The sequence below is a fragment of the Arachis stenosperma genome, chromosome 6 (genome assembly GCF_014773155.1).
Source record: "Arachis stenosperma cultivar V10309 chromosome 6, arast.V10309.gnm1.PFL2, whole genome shotgun sequence".
NCBI classification, from domain to species: Eukaryota; Viridiplantae; Streptophyta; class Magnoliopsida; order Fabales; family Fabaceae; genus Arachis; species Arachis stenosperma.
This window is the reverse complement of record NC_080382.1, coordinates 146,000,688-146,016,038: the sequence shown is the minus strand read 5'-3', so window position 1 is coordinate 146,016,038 and position 15,351 is coordinate 146,000,688. Positions and strand designations below refer to the sequence as shown.

At 34.0% G+C, this 15,351-nt stretch overlaps 2 protein-coding genes and 1 pseudogene across 2 annotated transcripts; all 3 read right to left on the bottom strand.

The window, feature by feature from the left end:
• Positions 1 to 3,692: 3,692 nt before the first annotated feature.
• LOC130932630 (peroxisomal membrane protein 11A) lies at positions 3,693 to 6,431 on the bottom strand. Its single transcript, XM_057861988.1, has one exon. It carries the CDS (start codon positions 6,347 to 6,349, stop codon positions 5,513 to 5,515), a length of 837 nt encoding a protein of 278 aa, XP_057717971.1. The 5' UTR covers positions 6,350 to 6,431; the 3' UTR covers positions 3,693 to 5,512.
• A 381-nt stretch (positions 6,432 to 6,812) lies between these two features.
• Positions 6,813 to 11,694, bottom strand: LOC130934949 (hydroquinone glucosyltransferase-like; annotated as a pseudogene).
• A 401-nt stretch (positions 11,695 to 12,095) lies between these two features.
• On the bottom strand, positions 12,096 to 14,557 carry LOC130936047 (protein BRASSINAZOLE-RESISTANT 1-like). The gene is made up of 2 exons (XM_057866020.1): positions 13,888 to 14,557; positions 12,096 to 13,251 (listed from the first exon to the last, which is right to left on the bottom strand). Exons 1-2 carry the CDS (start codon positions 14,125 to 14,127, stop codon positions 12,544 to 12,546), a joined length of 948 nt encoding a protein of 315 aa, XP_057722003.1. The 5' UTR covers positions 14,128 to 14,557; the 3' UTR covers positions 12,096 to 12,543.
• Positions 14,558 to 15,351: the final 794 nt, after the last annotated feature.

The window sequence follows — 15,351 nt, the reverse complement described above, 5'->3', positions numbered from 1 at the left end:
AAAATTTTTAATTAAATAGGTTGAACTTTTGATCTATAAATTGAAATTATGATAATAACATAAACAAAATTTAACAAGTTAGGTATGTAGAAGTGTATAATTTTTAAGGTTGCGAGAACCGGATCGGACAATAAATCGGTGAGGTCACTGATTCAATGGTTTATTGGTTCAATTGGAGTTCAACCGAGGTTAAACTGGTTTAATAAAATATTAAATAAAATTATTAAAAAACCTAAAAATAATTTTAAATATATAAATTCAATAATTTCTAACTTAATAAAATTTAAAATTTCACATAATAAATTATCCATAACTTAATATTAGAGGTTCACAAACAACTTCAAACATCAAAGTTTATAACAAAAAAAAAAGCACATAATGACAAACCCATAATGTTCTACATGCAAAAGAAACAATTACTAGCAAGTTTTTAACTAATCAAAGGTGCAACTCATCAAAAATCATAATTTTCATTAAGTGTTCCAATATCTCCATCATAAACAGGTAATCCAAAGCCACCATCATTAGAAGTACCACCAAAAGAAGCTGTATTTGAAGAATCAGCAACATTAGGCAAATCCACATCAACTTTCACATCTCCTCCATCTAATAAAATAAAATAGAAAACCAAGAAAAATTAAAGTTATAACTTTACAACAGATATCTTTAGTAAATAAAACAAGTTTTGCTATTTCAATCACCTTTAGGATATGAAGGCATAGCATTATCCGTGTAAATTAAATTTTCAATGCCTTCGATGTCTCCATTAGTAAATTCAGGATCATCTTCATCTGGCATTACCCAAAAATCTACTGTGTCAATACTTTGAACGTCAATTGGATCATAATTCTTCTTCTTGCGATGCATTCTAGATTGAAGGCGTAGATTGTAAGTCACATAAACAATGTCACTTAGTCTTTGATACTCTAATCGGTTCCTCCTCTTTGAATGGATTTGTTCAAAGAGGCTCCAGTTCCTCTCACATCCGGATGATGAAGATGTTTGATGAAGAAGACGAATTGCCATTTTTTACAAGTTAGGAGCACTCCCACCGTGTAGCCTCCACCATTCACCTACCAGGATATGAAAGTCAAATATCAATTCTCATTCAATATTTAAAAAAACCTTTAAAGTAAATTGAACATATAAATATAATAACTTACCAGGTTTAAGTCTCTTAATTGCTTTCAAAGCACTTTCCCTTCCAAAACTTCCTTTTCGATCTCGATACAACTGTATCTCTTACATTGCAACAACTGAGTCATCGCAAAAAGTTTTAATATCAAATAAATCAAGCAAAGACCTCAAGATATTTGCCTTCTCAACAAACCCCTCACTATAGAAGAAATCTGGATTAAAAAAGTATGCTACTGCATGGAGGTCATGCTTCAAATGCTTATCCCACCGCATTTTCAAGATACTTGTATAAGGTGTGTATGCAGATTTTCTATTTCTAAACAACATTGTCTTGATAGCAATTTTGACTCTTTGTATGCCCTCATACACGATACCCAGAGAAGGTTTCTCATCGGCATCAACAAGTCTCAATAACTTAATAAGAGGACCAACAAGCATAACAGTAGTAATACAATCGTCCCAAAACTTACTATCCAAGATAATTGAGCTAACCATCTTCCCATTGACACTCTTGGATAATTTATGAGAAGTGAAATATTTGTCCACCACCAATGCTTGCAAGTGTTCCTTATGATCATATATACTTTTCAAAGTAATGAAAACAGTAGCAAAACGTGTAACTCCTGGTCGAACAATTTCTTTTCAATCTTTTCTTTTTCTAAGCCATGACAAGAAAATCATATGATTGTAAACAAACACAGTCACTTTTAAAGCACGAGAGGGGCATACTTGCTATGTCTTTCAAAATAAGATTGATGTAGTGAGGTGGAAGGAGGAGGCGACGATTAAACAGGAGGCGAGGTGGAAGGCACAAACGAATAAGAACAGAGTATTACCGGTGGCGAGTAACGGCGATGAAGGAGGAGGCGAGCTCGACGACAACGATGGAGGAGGTGAGCTCGGCGACGACCAACGAGGAGGGGAGCTCGGCGACGACGAAGAGGGGCTGTGGGACGGCGAAGAGAGGTTGTGGGATGTGGGATGCGGTGGCGATGGCGGTGGGATGCGGTGGCGATGGTGGTGGCTACGCGACGGCGAAGAGGGGCTGCTCGATCGTGGCCCATGGATGCTTTCCCTTATGCCCGTGGTGGCTATGCTGTGCTTTCTCTGGTGAGAGTGTGAGACTGAGATTAGGATTAGGGTTCGTTGCGTTTAGCTTCTCTTTTTTTTTTTTTTTTACCTTTAAAACGACGCCATTTAGTAGTTTATCCAAACCAAAAACTGCTAAAAAACCAGACGGTTCTCTCAGTTCACCGATTAACCGTCGGTTCGACCAATTTTCTCACCAGTTTTTAGTCAAGTAATTTCTGAACTTATTCGAACCGGCTAGGTGATCAATTTCCGATTTTTTCAGTTGAACCGGCCGATCCGGTTCCGAACCATGATAATTTCAAAGAATATAAATCAGGATTCCCATTGCAATTGATGTGAACCATTATCCAGTTTTATTGCTATGTCTTTCGTTAACTTCTTGTCCGAATTAATTGGTAACGAATTAATAAAATAAAGTTATATAATTTATCTTCGAGACGAGTCGGCTTGAATTCGGTGGCTTGCTTATTTAACACATTTATCGAATCTTATCATCCTTACAAGAACTAAATATGGATTTTTTTTAAAAAAATACAGAAAAATAATTTTTAGTAGTCAATATTACTGCATATAAAAATATGTATTTGATATTTTATAATTTTTTATTATATTATTATTTAATTTTAATCAATTATAATTTTGATTATTCTAATATATATTATATACACAAATATATTATAATTGATTTAGTAGCTAATTTTTAGTATATATAGAATGTTTTATAAAAAAAATTTATGAGATCCCAAATATATATTTCTATAAGTAATAATTAATTTGTGATTGATTTTTTTTATACACATAAGACAACTATTTGATTATGCCACTAGAGTTCATTAAACAACTAAAAATTTCTGTGGAAAAATAAAAAAAATGATCCTTTATACATGTAGAACTAATTATCTCGTGAAAACATTTTCTACTTCTTCACAATAGATGGTGATTGTTTAATGAGTTCTATTTGTATAAAAAATTATGCTACGTGTATACTAAAATTAGTCACTAAAGTCAGTCATCAACATAAAATATACTGCTGAAATATAAATAAATGTTAAAAATAAATTAAATTATACATATATTTATACACAAATACATGTCACAAAAAGAAAATACACAAATACATTAGTGACTGATTATAGTGTAATAACATTTTTATTGTATAAATGGCAGTTGAAATCACTTTTGCGAACTCTTACATCCCATTTAGTCCTAAAATTAAACATTAATTCTCCCTCATAAAGGGTGACATAACAATGGATAAAATTATTGACTAGTATAATAATATGGTGCGTCAATTTACCCACAATACTTTGCGATTATTTCAATTTTCATCTAAAGAAAATAGTTGGAAAATGATCTAAAGTATTAAGAAATTGTAGTTAATCCAGTTTGTTAGTAATGCAAAGGACTAATTTAACTCCCGTATATTTTGAGAGAGTAAATATAAAAGTTTACTCTTTTAATATTAATTGTCACGTTGGCATTCTGCAGGTGTTTGATAATGTTAATACTTAATAGCAATAAGGTAAAATAAGTGTACGATATTTGAATGTTCAAAGAACAATTTTCTTAACAGAAAAGCATTCCAAAATTGAGTTTATATCAGTACTATCCAGCATTTATAATATTCTACATTGCAAGAATTAAACTGCTACATAAACATTCTTCTATCTATATGATCCAATGATTTTCCAAAAAATTTAAAAAATAAAAAAGAGAAGATAAAGGTGGCACAGTGCACTAGAGTCCTATCAGGATATGATAAAGATGCAGCATGGGCTATGGAGTCTCACATTCTTAAACAAAAACGAATAAACAATTCATGGCTGGTAATACATTATACTAGACATCTTGACACATATTAGAAAATAAATTTACTCCTCAAATACAAACTGCCATAACTGATCCAATCTAATCTAAATATGATGCTCTGTATGTTCTCTTTTCCCTTTATCTATTATTGCCACTTTTCTGCTCATCATTGGATCAATGTATTTAGATACAAATTGTGCAAACGATGAAACATTAATATCATTTTACAACCATAAACAAAAGTTAGTGTTGAAACTTCAGAAGTGTTATTTGAATTACATAAAAATGCACAAGATATACATCAATATGAAAGAAATATATAGCAGGAAGCAATGTTTCTGTTAGTGTATTTATCCTACTATATGCAACCTAGCAAACCAGTTTTCTTTTCTTGAATCATGCAGATAATGGGTAAAAGAAAGAACTTGAAAAGAAAGTAAACTTACTAGGCAAAAACATAGCACATAACTACTCAAGAGAAAAGATTATTACTATAATAATTATAGTTACATCTTATACAGGCAAGTAAATCCTTATTCTATACCCTTTGTCTCTGACTCTAACCATACAAGATTTGACACTAACCCAACCTCTTTGAAAATCTAAACCATTAATGCCAGTTGATGAAGGCTGAGAAAATTGTAGCTTGATCAATATTGACACACAAAAAAAAAAAAAAACCTGCAAAAGTAGACCACTACAGATAATTGGAACAATGTTAGTTATTAGAGATATAAATATTCATGTACCTCCTCCTACCAGCTTAAGCCTTTGAAAGAAATGATTTCATAACATAGTATCATAGCTTCTATCAGAATAAGGCAAATGTGTCTTCTTCTATTTGCTTAAACTTTTGGGAAAACTAATTTCATGACATTAGTAACTACATAACAAGTACAAGAAGATAAAAAAATGGACAAATAAACAAAGTGCACCTAAACCAATTTATACTACCAAATTTTGGAGCACTTATCAATTATTCAAAGACAATAGTCTATAGGTATGGACATTTTATTCCTTTTTGGTGATACCAAACTCCCAAGTTCGGCTCAAATGAGCTGCCAATCAAACTAATGGGCATCTTTGTCCACAATACCACACCCACCCGCCAAAAAAATGTGGAAGCTTTTGATTATAAGCTAATCACTACCCTCCTAAATTTAATTCTACAGAGAAGCACAAAGGCAATTTTACATTCCTGTCTAAATGAATGCAGAGAAGCCAATCATCCTCATCTGCAATACTCCATCAGTTTCGCAGTAATTGTAGCTTCGAAAAAATTTGGTACATCATTAAATTTAGTGTATTCAAAGCCACAATTATTACGGAACTGATGTAGAATTTTCACATGCTACATGCTACAAGCGTGCTTGAATCTCCATTCACAAGTTCCTCAACAGTTCTAGACAAGTAAACTGAAATTCAGATTATGCAGTAACTAACTAACTAACTAACTTGATGTACCCGGCGAAGTTTAACAAGATTTCCAATTCTTGTGAGTGCTGATGAGAGCAGACAACAATCCGGCGGAAGCCATGAAAACCGGCCCCGAAAACGGTCCCTTGCCGTCGATCATATCATCCAAAGCCATAACCGAATCAGCCAAATCCTGAAGAATCGAAAGCTTCTTCATCGTCTTCTTCTCCCTCACCTTCCTCAACCTCTCTTCTTCCACCTCACAACATTCTCCTCTCAAACTCGCAATTTCAACGGTCGATTTCAAGCACTCTTCGTCCTCTCCGATCACCTTCAAATCCCTGAATTTCAGCGCCACGCTACCGAAGTACCCTACGAACTCGCACCACGCGCTGATTTTCTGAAACGAACGCGAGCGCTTCGGATCGATGAGTCCCGATTTGGATAGCCAGACGAGCTGCTCGACGAAGTAGTAGATTCCCTCGCCGCCGTAGGCGACGATGGAGAGGAAGAAGTCGAGATCGGAGGAGCTGGTGGTGGATTTCCCGCGCGGTTTTTGTAGGGCGCGGAGCGCGTTGAGGTCTTGGACGAATTTGCCGAGGCGGAGGGACTTGCGGCTGATGCCGACGCTGGACTCGAAGGCCTTGAGGCGGTTGTAGAGAGATGGGCCGTTATGGGCTTGGGTTTGGGCCTTGGCCCAGGAAGTGGCGAGGATGAGTTTTGAGGTGTAGCGTGAGATCTTGAGTAGCTTGTCGACGCCGTCGCGTTTGGCGAGATAGGTTTCGAGGTGAGTCAGGAAGTCTCTCTTCTTTTCTCCTTCAGGTTTGGGTTTTTGTTGGTTCGGGTTTTGGGTCGGGTGGAGCGGTGATGGTGGTGGTGGAGATTGGAAAGACATGTTTTTTTGAAGTTCGGGGAAGAGTGTGTGTTCCGAAATTTGGGAAGAGTGGCAAATGATGCAACGATTTCTTCTTACACCATTACACGGCACCAGTATATTAACAAAATAAACAACACTTGCGTTACCCACTTGTTTTACCCACTTCATTATTTATTAATCAATAAAATGAAACGAACTCTAATAAAAAAAATTTAAAATTCATTATTCATTATTATAGATAGAGAAAATCTTTCAGAACAAACACGCGCATACATAACAACAACGTAAATATAATTTCATCTTAGTCTCTTCTTATTAAAGTGGATATTCTCGTTATAACATTTTCACATAAAAATAGTATTATGAACGATTAGATGAATTAATATAGTTGATTAAATATATTTGATTAATCATCTAAAGATTCACAATATCATCTTCATGTAAAAATGTTTTCCCGTGAGTATTCCCTCTTATTAATAGTTTAAAATTGATGTTTCCATAACTTAGCAAATGCAAGTCGTGAGTGATAAGAAGATCCATTAACCTGCAAAGTGTTGATTGCACTTTGTTTGAGTTCTTTAGCCTTTTGTTTAATGGCATTTCGTTTTTGGCCTTCCACCATCACCATCTTCACGACCCTCTCAACCTCTTCTCTTGGAACCAAACCACCCTCACCAGCCTTCACTTTCACTCCCACCCCGATTTCCTCATCCACCATCATGGCATTCATCCTTTGCTCCGCGTACAACGGCCACGCAATCATCGGCACCCCATTCGTCACGCTCTCCAACAAAGAGTTCCAACCACAATGCGTCAGAAACGCCGCCGCCGCAGGGTGCCGGAGAATCTCCACTTGTGGGGCCCATGACGTCACCAACTTGCATCTTCCTTGAGTCTTTTCTACAAACCCTTTTGGCAAATATGATCCAACATAATTGCCATCGTTATAGCCGGCGTTGAAGAACGATGCGGAGGCGCTACCGTTGCTCGGGGCGCGAACAACCCATAGAAATCGTTGGCCACTGAGGTCAAGGCCCCATGCTAACTCGTTTTGTTGCTTTGTAGTGAGAGTGCCACCACTTCCGAATGTAACAAACAGAACCGAATTAGAGGGTTGTTGGTTGAGCCATGCAATGCACTCGGATCCGGTTTGACCCATTGGTTCGGTCTTTTTTATGACTGGTCCAATAGGGTGAACCGGTGGAATTGGTATGTTTGTGGTAAAAAGCATGCTCTTGCAAAGCTCTAAGGGTCACAGGTTCTAGATCTTCCCATGTGTTCAATAAAATACCTAGAAAAACCTTCCGCAATTTATTATTTAGTAATATAACTTAATTGCTTTGAAATTAAAAAAATATATATCTTAGAACAATAATCATACACAAATTCAAGAAAAATAAATTTAAGTATAGATGTCATATTTTAATTTTTACCATCAATATGATTTTATACTTAAAGGTTATATGCATAGTTTTTGTTTATGATACAAGTTTATATGTAGTTGTTATTATATGAAATTTATAATTAAAAATTATTAGATTATTTAACATATTTAATTTAATCATCAATTAAAAATTCTCAACTATTCACTATACATAATTTATCACCTAAAAATTTTTTTATAAAAAAGATATATACAAAAAATAGTGCACATTTTATATTATAGGACTCATCATAAAAAATGTGATACGAAACCATTGATTATATTTTTTATGCTTTAGTGAAACTAATTCAGCTGAAAAAATAATTTAATAATACAAAAAAATTTCAAGAGAATATCTAATTGATTTTTTTTTTAAAATAATCAGGATCAAATTGAATATTTGTTCAAAAATTTATATAAAAGCACTATCTTTACATGACAACATATATAATAAGCTTTTTTTTGTATGTTTATCTCAAATGAAAGCCCTAACCTCTTAAAAAAAAGTTATATAAAAGCACTATCTTTTAATGAAGACATATATAAAAGTTGGTATATAATACAACTGTTTTGTTAAATTCGTAAAATAATATCGAAAAATTAATTTTATAAAAATTTTATTTATAATTTGTAAAATTTTTAATTAATTATTTATTAAAATTATATCCAAATATCTACAAAATTATATAAAAATACTTTATTTTCCTTAAAAGAACCAATCCAATCCAATCTGAGGCTAAAATTTAATTAGAATTGACTTAATTTCGTCTAAAGAACAAAAAATAAAATATTTATTTCACTTTATTTTATAGGTGGTAAGGTTTGAGATTACACTGAAGCATATTTATTTTTCGAAAATGTTTAATAACCAAAGAAAATCAGTCAAAAATAGCTATAACTTGTTTTATTTAGTATTCATTAATTGTTGCCAACTGTCAAGTGAGTTAAAATTGGTTGGATGGTTTAAGTAGTTCTAAGTGTATATAAACTTGGTTGGTAATATAAGTAAGTTGAGGGTTCATATGTTTTCTGGTGAGATTTATATTTATAATAAGTATCAAAACAATGTTATGACATAATTGAGTGGTCTGTGAAATTTAGTTATAACTTAAAAGTAATATTCTCTAGGTAATAGCACATATATACAGCGTGCAAATATTGTAGTAGTATTAGTTAAGGTAAATACAATTGATAAAATACAACTTCATCTTCTGTCTTCATGTATTATATTAGTAGCTAATTATTTAAGTCCTAGCATTCTAGTGAGTAACTATTTATCATAGACCATAGTGTATCTTGAAAGTAATATTAAGGTAGCGATATTCTATTTAAATTTTAAAGAGCTAAAGTAGTAAATAAGATTTCTCTCTTTCTCCCTCTAAATGAGCATTTTTAAGAATCAGGATTCCATATCTTGGAAATAAAAATTACTTTCGATTTAATTTATATTTATTGGACTAATTAAGTAAGACATGGTGTTCTATAATTTTTACCTTCTATTACTTGTCTTTGCTTATATTTAATTTGTACAATTTTTTATGATTAAATAAAATTTGAATCACTAGGTTAAATATAAACATTATAATTTGATATTATTATAAATTTTATAAATGGATGTTATTCTATTTAGTTGAATATTGCACTAGTTTTTTACACTATTATAAATGGTTTGTTTATTTATTTCTCAATTCTCATAGTCCTTTGAAATTTGAACAGCTATATTAAGTATCCAAATAATTGGAATAGATGATTTTTGTCACGCAGATGAGTATATAGACCCTATCTAGCCTTTATCTATTTTTTAAAGGACAACATATCCCTTATGAATTACCAAAAAAAATATATATATATCCCTTATGAAAAAAGGAATGCTCTGGTCTCCCAATATTATTATTATTTTGAAATAATACAACTGTTTTGTTAAATTCGTCAAATAATATCAAAAATTAATTGTGTAAAAGTTTTATTTATAATTTATAAAATTTTTAATTTTTTATTAAAATTATATCCAAATATCTATAAAATTATATGAAAATACTTTATTTTCCTTAATAAAAGAACCAATCCAATCCAATCTGACGAACTGACTTAGTTTCCGTCTAAAGAACGAAAAGAAAAACGTTGTTTCTTTCACTTTATGTTATATAGGTGGTAAGGTCTGAGATTACACTGAAGCATAGCTCCATTCTGGTCGATCTCCAAGCCTTATTCTTCGCATATCTGTATATAAAATGCTAGGCTAGTATCTCTTTTTTTTTTTTTTTTTCCTGTCTAGATTATTTTCATTCTCGTTGTATTTTCAGTAGGCTTGTAATCCTTGAGATGATTGACCCTTGAGGCCTTAGCTGGGTTCCTCGTTAATCTTTAGGGGTAAGATTAACGATAAGGCAATCTAGCATTAAAAGTGCAAATTCTACCTTAGTTACAATGATACCTTTAACATATGCTTTCTTTCGCCGCGGGGTCGGGTCGTCGGGTGTACTATCGGCCTTGTTGGTTACAAATTTTAATTATTATTATTTTTGGACAGAAGGGGAAAACATTATAACTGGTCCAAAGGACCAAACTAAGCCGAACCACTTTATAGCTCACACCAATTCACTCATTGATTTAACATTTTGCAATCTAGCATTTAAAGTGCAACTTGGAAGATGGAGAACAACAATTTTAAATCCTTTGCTCGTTTCCTAATAAAGATATTTCTTAGCTGAAATTAACGCTGCACAACGAATAACACTATTTTATTATTCAATCTACTTTTTGTAGATATTATTTACTTAAACATAGACTAGTCGTAAGCTAAAAATCTTCTGAAATTTAAAGGATTGGACGATAAGGCAGAAACAACAGAGAGAAAACAAATAAAACCTATTGACAGCAATAATCCGATACAAAAATACTAGCCTGACATTCCTACTTATGCGAATAATCTTAAAACTAACAGTAAAATGCAATGCTAAAGATCTAAGAGGAACACTTTTGGACCCCCACTGAACCACTTAAACAATAAGGAGGTTCTGTTCTTCGAAACTTTCATTCTTCATTTAATCATTTTGATTCATTGGCTGCACCAAAAGGTAAAGGTGAACAAACTAGTGCATTATTTACACTTTGAATTAAGCCCAGGTGTATTTGTCAGAGTAAAGGAATGGTAGGATTTCAAGAGCAATTATGAGTTAATCTTACATCCTTAAAAGTATCTTACACCCGGAACCACAACTCAAACACAGCTTAAGGTGCTTGTGCTTGGAGAGGAATGTTCAAGACTAAAACCCAAGTAATCGAGTTGATGCTTCCTAAGCTGAAGCTCACTGAGCCCTTAGCTCTAAACAATAAGGTCAATCAATGACTCATAGCTTAGTAAACTGAAAAATAGCTCCTATCGAGCCACTCACCTCCGGGAATGTTTCAAGAGATGCTTTTACAACCACCTACTACTCATATTTAATTAAGCATACAGATATCTGTTTCATCCATAACAACCAGCCCAAGATTATCAAGCAAATCAAATTTCAATACTTGAGAAAGAAGTAGATGTACCTTTTCATCTTTATTGTTTATCCATTCCGAACAATACAGAACCACTTCTTGATATCCATTATAGATTTTTGATGCGGTCCCAACTCTTAATTTATCTTGAGGATCTTCACCCTCTGTTCGTTACAGTGAACAGACATTCAACAACTTCTGTATATGATACTTACCAAAAGGATTCATCAGCAGTTCCATAAAATGAGCAGTGATCACATCAAATATGACTAGAAATTTTCTGGTATAGCCTCATCAAACATCTTTACGCAAACTACAGCCATGCTGAGATTTAGCTACAAAATTTACATGCCTTTGATATTTGTGTAGGAATCATACTGGGGTAGCAAATGGGGGAACTTTTGAGGCAGTCAAACAAAGAAGCAAATGACCACTTTTCCCATTCAACCATGAAAGTACCAAAAATAATATAAATCATTACTGAAACTCGCTATGAGACAGAATTCACAAATGCCTAAGGAAAAAACCATATTCCCTTATTAGAAGCATTAAAGTACCAAAAACCTCACATTTCTTTATGTAAAAACCCAACACCTGCAAAATTCATCATGTATTATACAGTCCACCAACCCAAAAACTAGATCTAAGAGTTTTACATAGCTTCAGCCATTGTTACTTATAACACCACTTAATATATATAATCACTGTTCATACCATGTAGCGGTCTCTTTGTTGTATTCAGTCAACAAGATAATAAGACAAAATAGACAACTTTTCACTTTGAGCTGATGAGCTCACTGCAAATTTTCTTAGTAAAAATAAATAAATAGAATCACATGAATCATTGATACATAACTAAAAAAGAAGAATAATATAATTTAAAGGTATGACATCAACAAATAATCTGAATTTGAGTCTTTTTGACAAAGACAATAACCTTGACAGAACCTGAAATTTTTCATCCAAACCATCAACTGCGTCTAAAACTAATGCCTGCAAAGGCGTTCTGAAAGATTGATGCCTTAATAACTAAATGGAGGAGGTGAAATCATAATATCTATGTTTTACCAAGGCATGGAAAGACATGAACCATGAACCCTTTTTTACTAAAAAGCATGCCCATAACATCCAATATAATTCAGTTTCCAATAAATAAGTTATGCTACTTGCACCAGCATAGCTGGATGAGGTAACTGTTACTTGACCATTAGCACCGAGTTGGATGAACAACCAATCACCAAAGGGAATCTTGAAGTTTCATTCTTACATAATCCATATGAGGTAACAACACACTAGCAGCTTAGCTCCGTGCTTTTCCACTTCCAAGTGTAAGCTCCAAATCATCCAATCCTACCTCATGAATTTTTTCTCCGACCCAAGGCTTTACCTGTGGCTGTACCCCAAACTCTTCTGCTGAACTTATCCTCAGCCCTTGGATTGCTTTATCAGGCACATAGTGCTGAGCCGCTACAGGGTTAACAAGATTGAAGGTTGGAGATGTTGGCATCGCCGATGCAGAGGGTCCAAATGCTTGGAATTTCAGCCACTGGCCAGACTCAATGGTGGAGGACGTATCCGACTCGTCACATTCCGGGATAGTTGCCGGGGTGTAAAATTGTCTGTGTGTGGGGCTAGCGGGGGCCGAAGCTGCAAAGAAAGGATAACTAAAAGACGACATGGATTCTTTTGCAATAGCTTCCCATGTGGGAATCGGTTTAGGATTTCTTGAAGTTGGCGATGAGAGTGGTGGTGTCACAGGGGCACTATTTGATATCCGTAGAGGAGGGAGGGATGCAGGAATAGCATTACGAAGGTATGGAATGAGGTTCGATGTGTTCTCTCCATCCAAACGGAAAGGACTCGGGAAAGAGGAGGAAGTAGGACTGACTTGGTAGGAAGGAATTGGACTTGGAAAAGATGAAGACAGAGGACTAGGATTCTGTGAAGAGAAAGGTGTGTTTCTGGAGGAAGTGCCTGCACCATTATTGGCCAGCGGTGGCTTGCAGCCCTATTCATTACAATCAAAACCAAACACATCAAATTAGTAACAATCAATGAGATAGCTCACCATAAAATGATTAAGCAGATTCTATAATCATAGCACAGAAATTCTTGTACAATTTGGCCTCAAATTTGTTTCCTCATTGGGAAAACCAACAGAGAAGACTATTACTACTGCCGATCACATGCAACTTCTTCAAATTCAGTAACACCGAAAGAGAATCAGACAAATGTTAGCAAGTATAACAAATCACTTCTGTTTGTTTCCCGAAAAGTGTAATCGTAATTCGTAAGGCTTCTTTTTACTTTTATTATTTTCCTCTACAAATATCTTTAAAATAGAAAGCATCAAAATAAATAAATAAGTTTGAATCAACCAGTCCCTAAATCCTAATGCATCAATAAAAATACACACAGAGATAACAGATCCAATATCCTAACGCTCCGAGAAACTCGCAGTCACAGTACAAATACTCGAATCGGAGCTAGAAACAAGCTCGATCGAACTTAAAATTAGTCTATCCTTTTTCTATTTTCCAATCGCAGATTCTGATCAAACAGTGAAGATCAAGATGCAAAATAAACAAAATCAAAACGAGATCTGCGAAACGGTTTCAAATTCTCTTCGATTCAGTGATTTTACCTTGCGATACGTGGTTCCGTCTTCTTCAACGGCCCAACCAGCTTCAGCACAGAGAGCTTTAAGCACCTCGTTGTTATCAGAGTGTTTCGGCAAGTTATAGTTCCCCTGAGCTCGCAAACCAGCGTAGATCTTGGCCGCTATAGCTCTCCTCCTCCTCTCTCTCCTCCGATTGTTCTCCCTCTCACGCCACGACGGCTTCCTCCGGCTAGTCGCCGCCGATGTAGCACCGTCGGAAGCCATATAATATAAATACCTCCGGCGGAGAAAGCGTGCAACTAACTAACTCTGAGGTTGCTGCGTTTGCGTGAGTATGAGTGAGTGTGTGTGTGTGGTGCGTCGTAGGGGATTTAAACCCGTCTAAGAAGGTGAAGAGTGGTGTTGTTATGTGTGTGAGTGTGACTGTGGTTTGTTACTTTTTTGTTTTTCAGTTATTCGGTTTTCACGAGTCACGAGGAATGTGCTTGTTTCTTCATCTTGCTATAGCTGGTTATGGTTGTGGTGATGGTGGTGGTTTTACTATGGGGTATGTGTGAATAAGAAATAGTAGTAGTAGTAGAAGAAGAAGAGAAGAAGCATGAAGAATCTCATAAAGCTGAAATTGAGAGAGAATGGGGGTGGGGGTGCGTGTTAGTGTGCGTGCTGTCACACTGAGAATCATGAGCTCGTTTCATCATCTTGCACGTACTCTCTCCCTGTCTCTCGTTTTTTTTTTTTTAAATATCAGTGAATTATTTGGCAAAGTTAAGAAAATGGAATTAAGATTTAATTTTTATGCAATGTGCTTGTTGTAAGTTTGATAGAAGGATTTAATCAGATGTTATTATTTTCTTAGGAAATAATTAATTTTTATCTACAATGAAAAATATGATAAAATACCTTTTTTAATACAATAATACATAATTGAATATATTAAAAAAAGTTATATTGAAAATATATTCAAAATAAATTCTATTAATTAATTAATTAATTAATTAATTAAACTCTAATGATAGTGAGTTACTTATATTAATACAATTAGGTATTGTTTAATTTATTTTATGTTGATAGTACATTATTTGAAAAAAATAATTTATAGCTACACTCACCTAAATTGTATCAACCGAAAAAGATTTCTTCTTATTATTTAATTGTGTAGCTTCACATTAATAAAATATTTCATTACTTAAAATTATTTTTCAAAATACCGCATATAGATGTGATAAGGATATTGGTGTATTAATTTAAAATAAAATTTGTTACATTAATAATTATTAATTTAATATATACTATATTCCATTAAAATTAATTTCTCCACTTAAAATAATATACCGAAATAAACTGAATTTCTTTCTTATCCGTGAAATCGTTGAGGATTGGAATCCGATGACAAAACGAACGGCTGTGATTAACCGGAGGCACGATAGTGTGACGAAGTGGACCCCAAATAATTTGAGGGATTTGACGCGTGGACATCACATGTGGGGT